The 22513-nt window shown below is 37.8% G+C and overlaps 1 protein-coding gene across 2 annotated transcripts in view; it reads right to left on the bottom strand.

The window, feature by feature from the left end:
• The window catches only part of TFEC (transcription factor EC), a 100653-nt gene that overhangs the window by 24541 nt on the left and 53599 nt on the right, over positions 1-22513 (bottom strand). Inside the window, exon 3 of one of the 2 annotated variants that reach the window (XM_017817922.1) lies at positions 13085-13180. In XM_017817922.1, the coding sequence (XP_017673411.1) occupies positions 13085-13180 (96 nt within the window). Of the gene's footprint in view, positions 1-5945; positions 6033-13084; positions 13181-22513 lie in introns of those variants that run through there. The other variant, XM_017817923.1, reaches the window with a different exon arrangement.

Here is a 22513-nt window from a genome sequence, read left to right as displayed (position 1 = left end):
TCTCACAAAAATCCAACACAATCTTACTACAAGTACAAATCATTTGCAATGGCACAATTGTATGATACGTGTACAGTGATGATCTTACAATAAAATCCGTAGCACTGTCAAAACTGATGAATCCCAAAGCACTTTAAAATTCCAACTGATTTTTCTGCATCAAAAGCATGTTCTTGCTTTCAGTTTAGAGATGTGAAAACAGACATTTGGGTATGAAAATTCATAAGTCCCAGGAAATTATCCCGCAGGTGTCATAACCTGTATTGATTCACACCTGTGTTGTTTTGAGAAGTCCTGGTAAGTCACATAATTTCCAAACTTTGAATTCATGATACATATATTTATGTATATGGATCTGAGAATTTAGATGCTAGCAGCTTGTAAGGGATGAGTAGACAAATATTAAAAATAACAGAATATAATAAGGCATCTTTCCTACTTCTAAAATACAGCCAGCTTTGGAGAAAAGATCAACTACCTTTAGCACAGCAAATGGTTAAGTGGGAATAACCAGTTACAATGTGGTAGAGGAAGAGAATAATACCATATCTAATTAAAACTGCAAGGAGAATTAAAGACTGTAATTAACAAAGTTAGCATTTGGCAAGGACACTGGGGTTAACATTCTTCCTTTTGTATAAAGTGTCATGGGATCTGCAATTCCTGTGTGCAAAGACTGGAACATGAGAATTTCCATTTATGGGGCTCAGTCCTGAAAGATGCTCAATTTTGAAGCTTAGACCAATTAGAAAAGCAAACTTCAGCTGCAGTACCTGAGTGAGTAGACCTCACAAGAGCCTGTGACCTTGTGCTTGCTGGCAGCGTTTAAGGCAAGTACTATGAAGGTCTAGTTGAAAGAAGGTTGTTACGTTCAATACTTGGGTCTGAACTGCTATGCAGGCAGGAAAGTGTAGCAAATACTAAGGATTTGTTAGTATGGATAATTACCAATGGACAGCTCTGATCACAGTATGCAGTCTCTAATACCAAGTTTTGGGGTTTTTTCTTTGAAGGAAATCATTACTAAGATATGAAAGACACTACCTTATTAAGGGAAATAATGTAGTATTCCAACTCCCATAGCATGATAGCTGTTGGTAAACATCATGTTATTTCAAGGAAGATTTAAGCCATTTCCATACCTTCCAAGAGAAGGATTCTTAATGTGATGATAAGACCTATGGATACAAGTTGTCTGTGCCTGTTCATCTGTAGACCCTAGAGCTCTATGTTTCAACAGTGTTCACTTGCATGATCACATATTATTTCCTTATGTCTCTTGGAAATATGTCTCATGATGGATACTAAGATCATATTTATCTGTGTTTTGCACTCCCATCATTTTGATGGCTTACAGTTATCCTCTGGGCAACTAATATAACCAGATCTTTTTCTGTCATCTCCAGTTAATGAGCTCTCAGCTTACTGCAGACATTCCTGTTATTAGTATTTGAATAAATGACCTTGCACTCAATACTATTACATTCCTTCCATTTAGACCATTCTGTCATCACAGTCTTATATTCTTATATAATTCTTTCTCTATGATATCCTTATCCTCCTTTGTATTGGCAATACTTCCTACTTTTGCTACCTCAGTGAATTTCATCAGCATAAATGTATTTTTATATCACTAGTAAAAATATTAAATAAACTGAGGCCGAGGATTGATTGTTGGTGCACTTCATTAATATCTTTTATTTGCAGAAAAAAATCTTTATAATCTCTTTATCTTGCTCCTTAACCTAAAAACAATTCTGTTCGGTTACTTTTTAGATAATCTGTATTGAATTTTACTAATATGCATTCATACAAGAAGGTTACAACGAACAAACCTTGGATATGCAGGACTAACAAGAAAGACTAATTCTAGTAGGAAACAGCTCTCCATACATCCAAAGGATGCCAGTAATCAAGGATGATGGAGGGTGTACATTTTTAAAGAGCAGACACCACATATTTCCTAGTTGTCAAAAATGGCTAAACTCTAGGATAGCAAGAGCTTTTCACCAAAGGTATGTGGACTGTCCTAACAGGTCAAAACAGTTCATCAACTAGCCTGCTTTCCCTTGAGGAACCTGCGAACATACAGCAGAATGGACTGTCCTATTAGTGGAGGCTTATTTCTGCTACCGTTTCTCCCAGAGCCTTACTTCTTCGCAGTTCCACTCAAAAGCCCACGTGTAAGATCAGAAGGGTCAAGATGTGCCAGCTACAGAGGTAAGGACCAGATTGTCTCTTTTAGAGGTCTTCATTCTGCCCAGGTCAGAAGTGTCCATGAAAAAAAACAAGTGGGAAGCATATTGCAGAAATAGTCCTGCAGAAACTTGCTTTGCTACTCTCTTTTCCAGTCCTAATAACTGCAGATACACAACCTACGATGTGTGCCTGCATGCCTATGTTTCCTGCAGTAAGAGAAGTATGGCACGCATCCACAGCAGCTGCAGTGCAGTACAGACCATTCTGAGGATCATTGACCCCATTACACGTGATCAGATTGCCTGTACTGCACCAGCAGACTCAGCAAACTCAAGTAACAGTGAACCACAACACATGCTGCTTTACTTGTCACAAGTTGAGACTGTGCAGCTGCCTACTCTGAAAGGCTGAGTACTGCATCTGCAAGAGAAAATTTCTTTGGTACTTGCTCAGACTGCATCTAAAACGAAAGACTAGTGCAATACTTCATCATTTCCCACCCCTAAATACATCCCAACTTCAATCATGTTTTCATGAGCTTAGTTGATAGCATCACTTCCAAGAACAGTTTTGTAAAATGAGGCTGCTTCCTCTTCTTAGCCCCAAAAATACGTTAGCACCCATCTATTTCAATGTGGTTCTTTCTCATTCATTAAAAAAAAAAAAAAGGATTTTGCAAAATTTTTATATTCCTATCCCATATATGCATTCCAAATATAAAAATCTAAACTTGGAGTAGTGTCCACAGTTCATTTGACGCATCGAGTAAAAGTTTGTTCAGTATTTGTGTTACTGGGGTACAAAACATAAGAACACAGTTAATTGTTTGTCATGGTTTTACTATTTATTCATGACAGGTAAACAAAACATTTTTTCTGTCTTTCAAGTTCACAGATTGACATCAAAATGTGCACTGAATTTGACCAAATAGTGGTTGATCAATAAGTATATTAATCCATCCATCGAAAATCCATTTTCTAAATAGCAAGATATGGTATAGAGGGTGTTTCCAAGTTTAAACAGTAGGAAAACTGGGGTAATTCTTGTATCTTTAATGTGTGTTCTAGTAAATTGTGATTTTCATCTTTTCAAAGATATTGCAGACAGGATGTGTAAACTTGTGAGTCAATGCAAGTCCTGTGCTGAGAAGACTAGGATTCAGCCTCTGGCTTTCTTTTTCAGTTGCTGTGCTACTTGAAGAAAGCTGAACATAAGCTCTGTTATCCTTTCTATTTGCAAGGATTTGTTTACACTCTCAGTTGCCAAAGAAGTTGTAGTACACTGGTTTTGAAGACTAGAACAAGAAGATATCATTCACAGCTAAATGTTTTAGGTCCTTTTGTAATTGCAATACAAAATACTTATATTTGAGAATATATAGTGTTCAGTAACAAATACTCAAATGTTCTGGTTTCTCTTTTTATTATCTAAGGAGAACAGCAGAAAATTCTAGCCTTCTCAGGCTTGTTTTCATTTGAATAAATTGTATCTTCTTCTATATTTATCTTTAACATGGTTCATAATTACAGACTCCTCAACCAGGGACTTAATGTTCAGATATATTATATTACATATTATATATTATGCATGAAAACTGGTTCATTTTTTATCTTCAAATAATGATCATCAAGCTGGTTCATTATTCATCAGAGAAAAATGAACTCTGTTCATATTCCCAGTCACAGTACCTTCCTGCCCTGATCATATACATAGAAGTCCATTGTCTAGATAAATGTCTGATCAAATATGACCATGCAAAGGAATTTTCTGGAGAATCAACCCTTTGCAGGAGATATCTGCACTTTCAATTACTATCTCTTAATCGTATGTTTTTAGATATTCTTGGCATTTCTGATTATAAAATTAGCATAACACACAGTCCAGAAGTAAAGTGATGCTCTGATTATGTCATCATCCAACTTCCAGCTGGAAATGGGAGTACTGCCCACTAACCCCCAGGTTCTGAAACCTAAAGATGACAATTAAATGACAGATCTGTTACCTGTTTTACTAAGATTGTTTCACTAGTAACACCAGCTAAGGTACTAATTCCTGGTTCCATCTGACTTCAATTTTGCTGGATACCATACATAAGTGTGTATACCAAATCATTCAAATTCTTCCTCTAAAAACAATGACCAAAGATAAGCACGAAAATACAAAAAAAGTGAAAAATTGAGGCTGAGGAATAAGTGAAAGAGAGATTTTTTTTCAGAATTAGAATATGAGGCATTTGCTCATATATATATATGTGTGTGTGTGTGTGTTAATATCTCTATTACCAGTATTTATATTATATATATATGCTTTATATTATATCCTCTTAGATTTCACTTATCATCTAAATATCTGAATATAATATAGTAAGGTATTTACTGATTTCAATGACCTAGTGTGTTCACACAGATGTACCATGCAGAGTTCAATTTTGATTGAAACTCCTTGGTGTAGTGGTTGATTTCAGATATATTCACAAATGCTTATTTCTAGTATAAATATAATAGTCAAATACTTCATAAACTACTGCACACATATATTAAAGGTCGTAGAAGGCCTAGGCTGACAGAGAAGGAAGTGCTAAGAAAACCTATTGTATTTTTCAGAAGTTTGCTTCTTCAAAAATCTGGATTTTTCTGCAAGTTAGCTTTATCTTGCAGTAAAAAGCTTGACTGCACTTGGAGAACAAAATGACCATTGTTATTACCTCTGAGTATTCAGTCTTTTATTCAACCTATATAAATGCCATTGACAGAAATTCATAAAGTTTATTTCCAGAAGTGATTGTAACCTATACACTGAGGACCCCAATGAGCTTAATGTAGCCTTCTTCATTCCTGTTGTCTCCTAGGGACTTCAAGTCTTGCATTGCTGTATGCAGACAACAGCATGAGACATGCAGCAGAGGCTTTGGGATATGACAGAATCTGCTTGGTGGCCCAAACAGCAGGAATTTGCTTAGAATTAGAAATTTGTTTTAACAAATTAGGAGAATTAGAAATTTGTTTTAACAAATTAGGAGAATTAGAAATTTGTTTTAACTATCCTTTTCACTTACCTCTGTCCAATAAACATTAAGGTCTGAGATAAAGACCATGTTTATAAGAGATACTTGTATACAAACAACTGTATATTTTAGAATAATACTTTCATTTCTGTCTATTTACCTTTTAAAAAGAGAAAACCAAAGAGGAATTTTCCCTTCAGTTCAGAGTTATGGAATCTTGTCTCCCTTTAGACAGAGACTTCTACCCCCAAATTAGAGAAGGGTTAGTAGACATTGGCCATGTTAGAGTGTTAGAGAGAGAGATAAACTATTTGGGCATTTTGCATAGCTGTTAAGTGCTGCAGCTATGTTAAAGTGGACCACAGTTCTTCTCCTGACCCAAAGTAATGTATGCTGTGTGCTATGAATACCTTTTCTACACCATAAGGTAAATTTCAAACACTCATACCTAATCTATTTGGAGTATTTAGAGCAGGCATGAGAGCTGTACACTGCCCATTTCAGCCTCAAACTACTAAATTGTGTGAAATATCAAAAGAAAACCTTTATCTGACATTCATATGACATTCAAAACTGCAGAGGCAGCGTTAACAAAAGACACCTCCAGTTGCAGGAAACTAGCCTGAATTCTCCATTTGTGCCTTTCATTGTTAGTTTTTTGCAACTGAAGCAACTGAAAGACACAATTTCCTAACTAGTATCTTTATAGTATTGAAGAAAGACAAACAAAATATTTGCTCACCAGTTTTATTTTTGAGGAGTCTATTATTTCCTCAATAGCTACTGACTGTTCCTTCTCCTTCATTTTTCTTTTTCATTAAACTTGGAAATGATGCCAGAGAGTGCTAGAAAGAAGTTTATATATGTAGGTGAACTTTGATGCTTCCTTGGACTTTAAGACTAATCTAGTGTAGAATGTGACTGACAAAGCATTTTCATGGATGTTATGCAGCCTTTTCAAGTTACCCAACCTAAGCAAACGAGGTTGTTAATGTTTACTCTGGCCCTTTCTCTATAATGGTTTTGAACTTTAGCAGATGTTATCAACTTATAAAGTTTGCCAAATGACATCAGTATTCACTAAATAAAATATGATTATGCAGCAGGGGACTGCCTAGATCAGCAATACTATATGCACCTCTAAAGCAAAGCCAGGTTTACTGCATGATTGAATAATCACAGCAATTATTGAATAAAATACTTTGGAGCATTCCTACTTGGATTTCTTCTTTCTGTATGATTTCTGAGAATAGGAGAGACAGCAATTTTTATAATCCATCCAGATGGTAACCATCAGTATTTGACAAATAATTAATACAAATACAAATTATTAATGTCATGATGAGAAACTGTGACCTCAAAGACCTTGTAATGGCAGTGAGATTTGCAGACTGAGTGAACCGTGTTTTACCAATAAATAGTGTCTTCATAAAATCAAAGGTGGAGTTAACAGATTTACCAGGACTTTATACCAACTGTAGCTAACAGAATCATAAAAATTAAAGAAGGAAAATATCTATCCTGTCTTGTCCTGATCTAACTTCTACTCCATGCCTGTACAACACAAGATTTTTTTCAAATACCATAGGAGCAAAACAAAGACAAGCAAGCCACAGGGCAACTGAAGATTTTCTCTGCAACTTTTCATGCAGGAGTGACAAAAGTGAAACAATCCCACTGACTTGACTCCCAAGTGGACTGGAAGCAGACAGTAGCTCGCAACCTTAGTGAAATACTAAACTATAAGTGTATGAAATGAAGTCACGAAAGTGAAGCAGTGAAGCCTCACAGAACCCTTCAAGAGTTGACTCATTGCAAGACATCACCTTTGCACAGCATTGTGCTCCCCTCTCTGCCACCCTTCCCCCTGCCCAGTGGGCCCCCCAGCTCACAGCTGGCACAACTCCTGCCTTTCAGCATGCTCAGGTGCTTTTGCTTCCTTTCTCTGTTAGTGATTTAATTCTTCTTTTCCCAGCTTATAAATACCACATACATCAAGTCAGATGCAAATGAGGACTGAAGAAATTTGCTTAGCTTTACAAATAGACAAAGTTCTCAACAAAAGATTCGTTGTTTGTGATAGCTCTAAATATCTGAGGTGATGCAAACTTCAAAGCACCTATATCACTATAATGACTTCAGTACACTGTTATAGCTGGAACTGTTGGAGGAATTTCAAATTCAACTGTTTCAAATCTCTAAGTATTTATTTCCTTTAAAGAAAAGAATCATTTTTTGGAAAATATTTTGGAGAGGTTTTTTTAAATAACTTTTTTTAAATGATATATGCTCTACCTTTGTCTCGGGCTACCAAGGCTATTCTGCTTCCTGACTGAGAATAATTCTTCAGATCACACTAATGGTGCATTTATCTATATATAATAACAATATCCTATTTCTAGTGGATAGAAGCCATTGCTTTCAGGAAACATTCCTGCTAGAAAGCTCATTCAAGGAGGTAATTAAATAACATATATTACAAATAAATCATAGAATTGTAGAATGCTAAGGGGTTGGTATGGACCTTAAAGATCACGTAGTCTCAACCCTCCCTGCCATGGGCAGGGACATCGCCTACTAGACCTGGCTGCTTAAGTCCTTACCCAACCTGGCATTGAACGCTGCCAGGGTTGGGGCATCCACAGCTTCTCTGGGCAGCCTGTTCCAGTGTCTCAGTACCCTCAAAGTAAAGAATTTCTTCCTATATCAACATGGAAACACTTTTTCTTGGCTCTATTTAGTACTGGACATGTTAAAAAAAATCAACGAAAAGGTTTTCCATAGAGAAGCTTTCAATTTTCTACCAAGCAATCTGAAAGAACCTGCTCCTTTTCAATTTCCTGAAGTCCAGTTTCATGGTAGTGCTCTGCCCAAAGCACTGCTCTGCAACTACTTCTTAGCTCTCATCACCAGCCATCTACCTGCTACAGAGCCTCTCCTCTCAGGCTTCTTCAAGAATACTACTGAAAGCTTATGTTTTTTTGTCTGCCAGAAAAATGACAACTTAGAATCCTTGAAAATGTTCACAAAATTAAATTGTTTTCCTGGCTGGTCCCACCCAGTACTGTGCAAGAGAGGCCTGTACCCTTGCAAAACATTAATATCCTCTCCTTTCATTCTTATTCCTAGCCAGTCAATCACCTAATACTGTTGATGTAAGTTTTAGTGGACTGCATGTCAAGCAGAGGACATTATCACAGTTGTACAGTGATTATCTGGGCTGCAACAGTTATTTCTGAATGAAAGTACTGGTAAAAGGCCAACTGTTTTCATACAGATCTCCATTGTGCTTGCTAGATTACTGGGTTTTCTGGTGAGTCCTAGGCCTGTATACATATACTGTCAAAACAGAACATTTAGTACCAAGAAGCAGTTCACAAAGTCACACACTGTTAAATCACACCCTGAAAAACAGAGATCCTATTTTTCAATTTTGCCCTTTTCTGTTTCTCTTCACTGTGACTAGTGCTCTCCAAATCTGCCTTAATACAGCATGGTTCTTAAATTTCTCTTTTTCAGATACGAAAAGCAATGTAGAGCACAGCTTTTTAATCCCTGCCCTGAACTTTTGATGATGGTGTAATATACACTTTACATTAACCTAAATATCTAAATTTACTATGTTCTGAACATTTGAAAGTTAATAAACTTTAAACTCACTACGAAATATTTAATAGACTGTAAGGATTTTGAATAAAAATGAAATTCTGATAAAAATGAAAAGTATTTGCTTTTCAAATGTCTGTCACCATAGCTGACACACATGGCATTAGTTCACTTCTAAAATTCACTCATATATTCTTTCTTTCATTTTTCTAATGATTGATATAAGGTTGGGAATAAATATGTTCCTCTTAATTTGATATTTAGAAAAAAAATTAATTTCTTATAATATAGATAAATATGCTTCTGTCTGTTAATAAAAGTATCATGAAAGTAATTATTACAACAAGGAAAAATGGCTTTAAATTGGTGTCATCTTCATGGGGGTTATACTTTCAGAGGAATCAAGAACTCTTGCATATAGGGAGGACCTGGTCTTATATTTTAACTGAACTTCTAAAAACTTGTTATAAAAAGTAGGTTTCTGCCATTAGTGTACTGTGAAGAGAAACAGAAACACAGACAGAGAATTCCCTATTTTAAACAATTCTTAAGTTGTCACCTGTCATGGGTTGAGATTGGCCCCCCTGAGAGCCGGGGGGCTCAGAGGTGGTTGGGTGCCAGGGCAGTGTTCCCTGGAGAGCCAATCACCACTCATTTTGTTCGCCTCTGCTGAAAAAAATCATATTTACAGAGCCACTGGAAACTGTTGGCAATTTTCTGTCTGTGTCTGCTGCTGTGTGTAGGTGTAGAAGGGCAGGGGATGGCTGGGCCTCCTTCTTCCCCCCTTTGGGGGAGGGGAGCCCTGCAGCCCCCCCAACTCTGCCTAAGCCAGAATTAGAGGCAGCATTTGGAGTGAGTGTTTGTGAGGGACACGACTCACAACACCTGAGGTAAGAGGGAGGCGGCCAGGCCCTCTTCCCACCCCCTGCAGCTGTGGGACACTTGGGACAGTGTATAACTGGACCGAGCTGCCTGTGGCCAAGGCTAGAGGGCTTTTCTCTCTCACTGTTAAAAGGGAGTGGATGCAAGGCTCAGCGTTGAAGCGGAGCCAAAGTGGACGGGCTGAATGGAGCTTGGTGCCAGGGAGAAGAATCCCAGGTGAAATTGGAGACGAGCCAGAAAGAGAGGCTCGGGAGTTGCCCTGCCGAGGTTTGACCGAGGGCAGCCGAAAACTGACTTGGAGGACGCTTGATAAACTGACTACACTACAGCAGCCTACGAACCGAGGTATGAGAGGACAGAATCAAAGCTATCTTCTTGGACTTCATGAAGAAGAAAGAACTGCAGCAAACAGCTGAAGGTTGGTGGGGGAGTGTTCAGGGGCCCCGAACACTCCCACGAGAGAGAGACTGGTTACCTATCAGCCTGAAAAGGCTTTTCGTGGACTAATTGAGGGAGAAGCTTTGAAAGGACTGATAGAAATGTATAATAATATATATATAGTTGCTTTTAGCTTGTGTAGTATTTATTTGTGTAAATAAAATGTATGTATGCTTCCCCCTTCCCCTGTAGAAGCATCTTGCCTGAAAGTTTTCTCTTCAGTGTTGAGATAAATTGTGGGAAGGGGTGGAGGAAGCCTAGAAATTGGATTTTGGATTTCTAATGTGGCTCAAACTGCCACACCACCCAAGACCAGACAGTTTTATGAAATTATAAATTTGGGTCCAAAGACAATAAAAGCCACATAATCCAGAATTACAGCTTTAGAAGCTGTAATTATTTTAATGAGAGATGGAGGAATGTTCTTGTTTTCACTTCTCTGATTCTACTAATACATAACTGTAATTCATTAATTCAGGGTCAGACAATGAGCCTTTGAGCAATTATTCACATGAGTGGTCTCACAGAATTCAATGTCCTCATTTAATGTGCCATTAAAATGGTACATGGGTGCATTTAACTAAAGCAACATTAATTCACTGCAACACACAACAAGTAGCACTGTAAAAAATGGAAAGATTAGTCAACCACTGTCTATTGAGAACAATGAGAAAAGAAAATGGCTTTGTGAATTTGGAACACCCGAGTCTTCATTCTGAAAGACAGTCAGATTATTTCAGAACTTCAGAGTGACTACTCTGCAGAGTTTGAAAAATCAAGACAATCCAAAGTAAGGAAAATATAAGATGAAACTCTAAAAATACTTAAGCATTACACTGGAGAAGCAAACACCAAATCAGACAGTTGCACAGGCAACTCAATCTCACCTATGGTCTCGCTCACTCTACATTCATGGCAGGCACCACAGCAAGGCGCTTGTGCAGAAGCACATAAGAGCTAATTTAAGTCTTTGCTTAAGTACAGCTCAAACCCAGCATGCCTTCTCAGGGAAATTAGATGTTCTCTTATTCCTGATCATGTCTCCTAGTCCAACACTGTTGTAATTGGTACATTTTTAGCTCACATAAAGAAAATTTCATTATGCTTAATGTGTTAATGAAAAACTGTATCTAAAAAAACTTACTTTTCACCTGCCTCTCTATCATTCTCTATTGCACAGCTTATGACCAAAATTTTGCAGGCAAATTTAGAATGTTGCCTGAAAGGTGCCATAAAACCATGTGCCATGAACTAAATGCCTGAGATCACCTCTGTATGCATATTTCTTTTGTATATTTTTGGAGTACACAATACCGAAAAACAAGATAGAAGAGGCAGAGGCACTGCTCAATTTGTTCCACACTGGTGCAGTTCACTTGCCTTGTTGAAGGCAGGCTTTATTTTGCCATATTATTGAACAGAGAGATTGGGAAATGCATGCTATTCCCCAACTTACCTGCCAGCCTGATGATTTCCTCAGCACAAACAAAAATCCAAATACCACTGCTTGGACCAAAGGCACTGCAGGAGTCCCAAATCTTTGCAAATACAATATCAGCAAGGCCTAAAAGTCATTGCATATTTCCTTGCTCATCAAGAATAGGATATTCAATATATTTTAGAGAGATATGTCCTTCATGGCCGAAGATAAAGGCTAATGAGCCTGGAATTAGCATAGATTAACATCATCCAATTTTAAAAGGTATTAAGGGAGTATGACTTCAATCCAAAACCCAGAATTCATGCCTCTCATCACCATCCCACAGTACCACACCCGAAAGAATTCTCCCCTGCCTCACATTAATTTGAGACAAAATATTAATTCACTCCCAGGGGGTATTTCTTTGCTATGTTCTGTACTGAGATATGTATAAATCAGTCAAGCTGTATTAGTTCTCTAGCTGGCATGCAAATATAAGGTGTTCACGGAACTATTAATTGGCATCAATACTGGACTGTATAGTGGGTAACATAGAGCAGTAGAGATCTTATCTCCTAAGGTATATTTGTAGCCAGTGATGTTCTGTAGTCAGAAAAAGATGTTCCTCCAGAGGGTGATTAGGAGCAAGCACCTGACACCGTATTCTGAAATTAACTTGGTAGATTGTCAAAGCCTTCAGCCTTCACCAGAGTGAAGTTTCAAGTCTCCCTTTATCAGTGTACATTTTAAAACCCTGCGTACATCAGTGTACATTTTAAATTAGGGTTGAGAGTACAGAGTACATCCTTCTATAAAGTGCATTACAGTTATTGATAGGTATTACTTTCATAAATAATAATGCTCTGGTTTTGTTGTGTCCAGAAAAGGTCCATCCTTCCTCTTCAAAGATGTAACATTTATGGAAACATAAGTAGCCTTTGTTAGTCCTCTGCCGTTTCTTTACAAAAAGACATTACAAAATTAAAGTTTGTTACATTAATTACCATAAAGCACTTCATTTGAAAAGTTATATTTCTCTTATTTTTCCTTTAATTTATTCAACTAAATGAAGCTTGTCTGTATGAAAATCAAGAAATAGAGCCCATCCTTGCTTCAGCATAAGACACTGTACCATAGAAACTGTTACATGGGGAAGATCTGACTTTTGTTTTAGTCAAGGTAGAAGGATCTTTCAGCAAGACTCTAAAAGGTCTTATAGTGTTCAGAGACTCTGTTTATCCATGGTCCTGCATAGGAATTAGTAACTCCAATGGCTTATGCACCAGATCTTTTCTGGGCTAGAACCCTAAATGCTATTCAAACCAATTGAAACAGCTGTGTCACATCACACTGAAGCCCTTTTTCTAGCATTCTACATTTCTGACTTTTCTAACATTGACAAAAGGACAAACAATTGAATAGAAATGAGAATAGTCCACTGATACTATGCCTTAGTTTCTAAACTGTGATGTGCTTAAATCACTCAAAAATTTTTTCTAGTATAAACAGCAAGATGAATTCAACAAAATACTTACAGTTCTTTGCATTAGTAAAGGAGTTTCAGAACAACCTATGCCTTCATCATTAAAATTTGATTCCATATTGATTATGTCTTCAATCACCTCTTCCATCTGATAAAATAATATTTTAAGACAAATCATTACAAATAATAATGGAAAAAAGTTATTTTGAAAATATAGAGGAATTAATCTTGAGTATTTATTACATCAATGAAACTGAATTTTAGAAGTTTATATCTTAAAATTCAAATAATTCAAACACTTCTACACAACATTCACATTTTTTACTTCTTATGAAAACAGCTGTGGTTTAACAAGTCACATCTTTCCTCTTAAGCATCAGTCTATTCTCCTGTTTTAACCCCTTATTGCAACACCATGACCAGATAACAGGAGTGCACTGCTATGTTGTCACTGTGACCTGTTATCTCGATCAAATGCATCATATCCACAGTGCATTTCTGCAACAGTGCAGGAAGGCTGAAAGGAACCTGCGGTTCTGCAAAAGTGTGAGTCTCTCAAGGTTTGGTGTTACATGCTGGTCTCAAGATTCAGTAGGCAGAGATTTGTGTTGTGTTTACACTGGATACTTTTCCAGACATTTTCTGCTCCCATTTTTGCTCTAATCTGAGTTAAAAACTACCGAAGCAGATGGAATAGCTCATTAATTACTTGGGATGAAACGTGAATAGTTTGCAGACCCATAGACTTATACAGATTTGGACAAAGTAAAGCATGAGTTTTCAATGATAATTGTGGTCTGGTTCCATTCACAAAAATAACTTTGGGAAAGATCCCATGCTGAACATGTCGCTTTTAACTCTACTGTCTGCAGCTCTTGGGAGCTGAAGGAAGTGTAGAGGGTCCTCTGCAACAAAAGAAAGTATCACACAGCCATGAGACATTTTGACACAGACTTTTAGGCCACATGGCCCAGCAGACCTGTGGTGGGGGAAAAACGTTTTCCCCCCTGGAGTTATAAAAAGTGGTAATCCCTGAGGGGAGTGGTGTCTCTCTTGAGGTTGACCCAATCAGCGCTCCTGCAAAATATAACATATCACAAGCAGACCAGAAAAGAAGGTGATGTTGTAGTTGTTGTTGGAGAGGTGGCCATGTTCTGAGGCAACAAGGAGAACGAGCCCAGAACCCCAGTGGGGGCTGCCCCCCCCCCGCCCCCAGCCCCTGGCTGGGTGGCTACAGGGACTTGGAACAGTGTTAGACTGGGCTAAGTATCTGTAGCTAAGAGCTGGGGGATGTTTCTTCACTGTAAGCAGCAGCAGAAGCAGCGACAGAAACAGCAGTGAATGGAGGCTATGGCTGAAAGCCATGAGATAAAAACTGAAGAAGCAGCAAAGCTGGCATTGCAGCCAAGGAGGAGAGACACAGAGAAATGTCTGATGGAGACAGAGCAGGACTAAGCTCTACAGAGAGAGAGAGTTTGGGTAATAACTGAAACAAACTCCCTAGACTCCTTGGAGACCTCTCCTAGAGAGGAGGGGTGGTGGACTCACACTTGAGAGGAGTCCTAAAATGCAGCACCAGAGAGATGGAGAAGAGCGAAGAAGCTCAGGAGTCCTGGAAAGCTGGACTGGGACGGCCAAAAGGAATGCAGAGGAGGGCTTCGCCCCCCCGCTGCCGCTGCTAAGCTAGCAGCCTGATGACAGAGCACGGGAACTCTGCAAGGGAGCTTGAATCCCCTGAGGATAGGGACTGTCACAAAGACTCCTGCACTTCATGATATGATGTGGTGAAGTGACCTTTGTCCCAGTGAACACAGCCCACAGAAGAGGAATCGAAGGGCTGTGAGGGGCTTGTAGACCCCCCTCGTGTGTAATGGAAAGAAATCCAGCTACAGCTGCTGCATGGAGGAAGGGAGACTACTGCCCTAGAGAGACTGCTGCTCTGAGAGTGGAAAGGATCTTTCCTTTTCCCTTCTGGACTTTTATTGAAGGGAGAAGAGATTGATCCATTGTAATGGATCCACTGATTTATTATAGGAGAGATAGTTAAGATTGTATATGATGATTATAATATTTATTTGTACAGTGTTTGTAATATAATTCCCTTTCCCCCCATATTGAGTCTTGTGTTTCTGTCTGGAAAACCCATCTCACACTGCTCTGAGTTGTGGGAGAGGGGCTTGGACTCAGGAATTGGATTTTAGGACTCTCAAACCATGATATAAATGGAGGTTCTACCTCCCTCTCTAAAACCAGAGAACTGCTCTGCCAGGAGTTGTGCCCAGACTTACCTAGGAAAGCATTGTCAAGGCCAAAAGGATGCCAAGAAATGCCAGCAATTAGACAATAGGACTCTTTACTGCATCACCTGGGTGTTGGCTCTATATTATTTACTGATGTAACACTAGCCTACTCTCAACCACAAGGCATATCCACATTAGGAAATTACACTGTACCAGTCATCTCCCTGAGACTCTGGAATTGGATTATTAAAATCATCAAGAAGATGCCCATGAGAATTTTGGCCAGTGCCAACTATCACTCTCTCAGTCTTCACCAGGCACAGGTCTGGAGAGGGATTTGCAAACAGCCATCTTGCTTGCCAGGACAGAGAGTGGTACAAGGGTAGGCTCCAGTTATTCCTGGTCAGATACCCAAAATACCTGACAGTAGTTCCAGCAACTGCACTTGCCAGCACAGAAGTGACCATAAAGGCCTCCACAGAGGCCATCTAAAATAATTTTTGCAGACTAGTAGCTCCAGTAGTCCATAAACCTGGCTTAAAATATTGGTTGTCAATGCAGAAGGAATGGAGAGGCCCCAGAAGAACTCTCCAGGAAGCATTGTGGATTTTTTCAGCTCCTTCATGCTTAGCTGCATAACATCCAAATGCTCAGATGAGTCACAATGTATTTGTAAGATTCTTCTATTTTGTTAGAGTCCAAGATATAATACACATCTCCATGTCTCATTTCTGTAGGAATTCCCCCTTTACCTAATAAGCAGTCTCTTTTGAAATCTACTGAAGTACTAAAGGACATAATGATCTAAATCTCACATAGGCTGAGAATGTAATATTGTATAATAGCTGTCCCTCTATTAAAGTCAATGGTGGCATTAAAGTTAGCATATATATGTCAATTTACTCAAGATAACCCATGTATATATATATGAGCTAACTGAAAAATGAATGAGTGATTCTTTCAGTTACATCTTGAAGGTAATTAGTATTTAACTTTTTAATGCAGCTAGAATAATAGTTTTAGACAGAAATAACTCTCATCTGGAATAAAAGTTTTCCTTTGCAAAGTCCATATTCAGAAAACATATAGTAACATATGACACATACATTAAAAGATGCAACAGTACATTTTAGATGGCAGCAGCTTAAAAACTTGACCATGCAATAAGCTATTCACAGGCATTCAAGGGCATAGCCCACATAATCCAAAAGAATGCAGGAAGCAAGTGCTGTAACCAAAGGCCCCATGAAAGTAAAGAAAGTCATCTCTTGCCCACTACTAGTACAAGATGGGTCATGTGATGTTTCTGTAGAAGTAGACAAAGCCCAGTTCCCCTTTCCTTTCACCGGCCCTGCCCTACCGCATTTTCGTGTTCGCCTCCAAGGGCCAGCAGCTTGGTAACGGGGCTTTCCGGTGTGCCAATATCACTGACTGGAGGCATGTGTCCGTTTCTGAGAATAGAGGTCACTCCCACAGGCTGGATTGTGTGAGAGTGGGAGAGGGAAAGTGTCTGGCTGGACAGCTTGGTATCAAGGGTCAAGTACTGCTTCACTTGGTGCCTCTGGCTCTGCTGTATGTGGTATCTAGACTGATTTTCCAAGTGTGTTTGTACCTGGGGAGGAATAGAAATAATTGCTGAATTTTCAAGTTGCTAGTATCAGTATTTGCCAATATGCTTACTTAACAATACTTCAAAACAATAGATTCAGTTTTAATAACACTTGGATAGAATTAACAACCTTAATCTTTTTTTCAGTTTTACACACACATTTCTTATTTGTGTACCATTTTCCCTTACACAGCTGAACAAACCCTCTGAATAATTATAAAGAAAAATATAATTAGAAAAGATAACCATGATCCTGAGAAAAGACCAGAAATATGCTACACATTTTTCTCTTCTAATTTAAAAATTATCTTTCTTGAGATTACTACAATCAAATCTACAAGCATATATGTACTCTAAAATTAATATCACAATGTATTTACTCTTTTGTACATGAAAGAGTAAATAAATGCATGAAGAAAAATATAATCCAACCACTAAATATAATATAATAAAATATAATCCAACTTCAAATGATATCAACAGCAGCAGACATTATTTCAGATTATTTGAGGAGTGAAGGACATCATAAAATCTAATGGTTAGTAGATTATCCATCCCCTCCTAGGCACTCCTATTGTCTATTACCTGGCTTTCCTAATCACAATGAATTTAAAGTCTATTCAGAACCAGAAACACCAAGCATGAAGGAAGCCAAAAGCATCCAACACAAATGTAAATATAACACCACCAGTTCCACAAAGCTGAAACAGAAATGAACACTCTGAGAGGGATTTTGTAATCCAGAAAAAGATCCCAATGCACATGTAACTGACTGTACCCCTTTCTGTTTTATACCTCACTGACAAGTCTGTTCTGGGAACAAGAACATAACAGCCTTTAAGAGTTACAGATGCATATTCAAGCTTCTTCAACTGTTCTTTCTAACTTGAGTACACATCATCATGTTGTAAAACTGTGGTAGGGTTGTGCAATGTCTTTTCCCACAGTCACACTAAGTTTACTTTTGTTTCTAATACGTTGCACAATGGTATAACTAGGCCTTCAACATTTTCTGATGGGATTTTTCTTCTGCTAGTAAAAGAACATGTAGCATGTCAAAAGTAAGAAAGAGGACATATTTAGGGGACCTAAAGGAGGCATGAACAGTGTCACTGATTTTCCAGTAAGCAGCAGTGCTACATCTTTTTTGGCCTTCCACTAAGAACAAACAGATGATATCTGTACTCCCAGGCTGCTTCGCCCACCATCAGTCCCAAGAGAAATAATAGGAAAACTGGAAAGAGATTTAATTAATAAATTATTAAAAGATAGGAATATAATTAATGCTAGTCAACATAGTTCTGTGCAAAATAAGCCTTGTCAAACAAATCTACTTCTGCTCTTTGATGAGATTTTAAGTTAGATTGTCAAAGGTAACGATGTAGGTATAATACACTTCAACTTTTGTGTGCCTTTTGACTTAGCATCATTCAATATTCTAATTAAAAATATAGCACTACACAATATCAATAAAGCGTGTTTTAACCAGTTTAAGCACTGGCTAGCAAACATGCATAAGAAAGTGATTAGCTTGGCATCAGAAAGAGGGGTTGTTCAGTCTTGTACTACTCAATTTAACCATCAGAGATTTGGGACCAATGAAAAATATAACAGACTAAAAAGAATAAATATTTTTAGAGCAGTGTTCCCAGTCAGAAAAACACAAATCTGCAAACGCTGGAGGAAGAAATACAGGAGCCATCAATGACGAAAACACTTCAAGCAATAAGTCTGTCTGTAAAGAATTTGGCATCATAACAAACCAACAACTCAGCAGGAGTGTCCCACTGATACTATAGGAAGAAAGGGAAAATAACATAAAGGAAGTAGTGAATAGGATCCTGGCTTAACTCTGCTTTTATTTATGGCTCAGGAGAGATCAATAATGGAAGCCTAAAAATATTTCTACTCTAAACATATTTGAAACATAGATATTGAAAAATGGAAAGTATGTAGAAAAGAACTATGGAAGTAATTGTAGGCTGAGAAAAGGGTGTTTGAATGAAAGCTAAAGAAACTCAGCTACGTTCTTGTCAATTTGTGAAAAAAAATTGTAAAAATCTTGAGAGATCCTGAATGTAAAAGGGACTTTCAGCAAGTACAGAAGAGCTGTGGTAAGACCCACTGGCCACAAGCTGATGCTAGGCAAGCACATATCAGAAATTGTGTGCATAAACACTGAAACACTCAAAAGGAAATGTTCTAACTGCTGGTTTTTTCAAACTGAGGATTGATGACTTTCTGGAAGAGATACAGTAGCCAAATCCAAAATATATTTTTATCATACACATTCTCGGACTCAAAGTTAAGTACTAGAATAATAGTTGAATGGAATACAAAAGCCAGTGATTTTAGAAGAATTAGAATGAGTGGTCTAATAACCCTTTCTGTGTTAAGATTTTATGGATTTTGAGATCTGAGAAACAGTTATTTTAATAGCAAAATTTTCTTTGATGAAAATTTACTCTGAATGTAATAAATGTTTAAATCTCTGCTACAAAATAATAGACTTAAAGATGATCATAATATACTGGACAGAACTCAGTAGACTTCACTATAGTTTGCCATTTATGCTGAATGTTAATTTGTTCCAGTGTTTTTAATAGCTTCTGAAGCAAAATTTCTCATCCTGAGGGGATCATGTCATTTATCATCAGTCCTGAATGCAACACTTCTCTGCAAATGAGTTATGGGGTTTCATGTTCTTTTCAGCCACTGTACCAGAAAATAAGCATCTAATTATGAACTTTTAATTATTAAAATGTTCTCCAAGCACCCGAAAAGTCTAATTCCATTTTAGGATATGAAACACAGTCACAACACAATTTTTGGTCTATTTCCGAGGGCTTTCAAACATGTTTTAAGGGTTAGGAAAAAAGTATTTTTAGTTATGAAATAACCCTTTTTAATTTATTACAAATGAATGTCAGTTGTTTGTTTGTCCTGCTCTTTTTATTAAACTTTTTGAGGAAACACTATTTGTAAAACTATTTCATAATAAAATGAAAATTCAATTTAACTTAGGAATTATACACTTCTGTTCTATCTTAAGAACTATCACCAAATACAATATTCACGTTAATGTTTAGTTTATAAAAGCATGTGTGATTATGCCAATTAATTACTTAAGTTAAACACAGTAATTAATTTTTAAATGTGAATATTTTTCCTATAGGAACTTTGATCTGACTAGATAAGACCTTCCTATTAATATGCATGAAGAGAAAATACAAAGTAAAAGACATCCAGTCTGGAAACTTACAGCTGTGTTTAGTTGACTCCTTAGAGTAGCTTTCAAGTTAAGAAAAAATTCTCATGTGACTCTAATGCACTATTTTTCATCTTATTTAACCTTTGACGTCATATCCATCAGGAACTTGTGAATATTCTTTCAAGGGTGAAGGGACTGAAGAAGAAACATTCAAAAGTTCATTGACAAAGGCCATGTCTTCAAGAATGGCTATTACTTGTGTGTTTTGGTATCTCAATATCTAAAAAGAGCTGATAAGTATAGATGTGGGGTAAAGTGGGAGCAATTGGAAATTCTCCATCATACTGCCAAGCAGTATGAAAACCAAGAGGAATGCAGTAGCAAAATAACTGCAAAACAGATTTTGCAGAAATCAACGCTGGCTAAGGAAACTTTCTTTGCACAGCATAGGCAGCAGGACAGTGTTTCTCTAAGGAGGAGAAAGGCAGCAGAGCTCTCAGGGCTGTGGCTAATAGATGCTAGATCTTACAGCTCACCGTTTCCTGACAAATCCTCATGCAGGCACAGGGATTTTGATAGCATTTCCCCATTGTGGTATTCTCTAGCACTCACTGAGCATTGATGGAGCTCAGTCCTTTCAGTTATTCCTCTGGGCTAACCTCCTTGTGCAATCAGAAATGAGCTGGGGGAAGCCAACTACCTGCAATGAACAACTACAGAGACATTATCAAAGCAAGTACTTCCATTTGTGCCAGCATACCTGAGACACTCTTGGTTTCTTAATTGAACTCCTGCAGTTAAGATACACATAGCTCTGATGGCTCCTTATCCATCACCAGCTTGACTTCTGAAGAAAGGACCCCTAAGGTCTTAAGGCCAGCTTGTCATGTTTTAAAATGAGTCTCAATGACTTTGTGGTCTTCAGTGGCAGAAAAGAATCAAGTTTTTTAACACTGGACTATAAAAACAGGTTATAAAGTTAAGCAAAGCAAACTACAGGAAGTATTTTTACAAAACTATCCCTTTGATTTAAGTTGGAATTTAAGCTGCAAATCTAAACTGTGAAGAAAACCAACCACTACAGTTAATAGACCACACAAGTGTAACAATGGGTTGCAATCAAATTATGAAACCCCAGCTAATATCTTTACTTTGACTCTGAACAGTTACCCTGGCCATGCTCTCACTGATTCTTGAGATCTGTTTAATACAATAATGGCCAGTCTTCGCGAGCNGAATTGGATTTTAGGACTCTCAAACCATGATATAAATGGAGGTTCTACCTCCCTCTCTAAAACCAGAGAACTGCTCTGCCTGGAGTTGTGCCCAGACTTACCTAGGAAAGCATTGTCAAGGCCAAAAGGATGCCAAGAAATGCCAGCAATTAGACAATAGGACTCTTTACTGCATCACCTGGGTGTTGGCTCTATATTATTTACTGATGTAACACTAGCCTACTCTCAACCACAAGGCATATCCACATTAGGAAATTACACTGTACCAGTCATCTCCCTGAGACTCTGGAATTGGATTATTAAAATCATCAAGAAGATGCCCATGAGAATTTTGGCCAGTGCCAACTATCACTCTCTCAGTCTTCACCAGGCACAGGTCTGGAGAGGGATTTGCAAACAGCCATCTTGCTTGCCAGGACAGAGAGTGGTACAAGGGTAGGCTCCAGTTATTCCTGGTCAGATACCCAAAATACCTGACAGTAGTTCCAGCAACTGCACTTGCCAGCACAGAAGTGACCATAAAGGCCTCCACAGAGGCCATCTAAAATAATTTTTGCAGACTAGTAGCTCCAGTAGTCCATAAACCTGGCTTAAAATATTGGTTGTCAATGCAGAAGGAATGGAGAGGCCCCAGAAGAACTCTCCAGGAAGCATTGTGGATTTTTTCAGCTCCTTCATGCTTAGCTGCATAACATCCAAATGCTCAGATGAGTCACAATGTATTTGTAAGATTCTTCTATTTTGTTAGAGTCCAAGATATAATACACATCTCCATGTCTCATTTCTGTAGGAATTCCCCCTTTACCTAATAAGCAGTCTCTTTTGAAATCTACTGAAGTACTAAAGGACATAACGATCTAAATCTCACATAGGCTGAGAATGTAATATTGTATAATAGCTGTCCCTCTATTAAAGTCAATGGTGGCATTAAAGTTAGCATATATATGTCAATTTACTCAAGATAACCCATGTATATATATATGAGCTAACTGAAAAATGAATGAGTGATTCTTTCAGTTACATCTTGAAGGTAATTAGTATTTAACTTTTTAATGCAGCTAGAATAATAGTTTTAGACAGAAATAACTCTCATCTGGAATAAAAGTTTTCCTTTGCAAAGTCCATATTCAGAAAACATATAGTAACATATGACACATACATTAAAAGATGCAACAGTACATTTTAG

This window comes from Lepidothrix coronata, unplaced genomic scaffold, assembly GCF_001604755.1.
Source record: "Lepidothrix coronata isolate B3197 unplaced genomic scaffold, Lepidothrix_coronata-1.0 Scaffold63, whole genome shotgun sequence".
Taxonomy (NCBI): Eukaryota; Metazoa; Chordata; class Aves; order Passeriformes; family Pipridae; genus Lepidothrix; species Lepidothrix coronata.
This window is presented reverse-complemented; position numbering and strand designations above follow the sequence as displayed.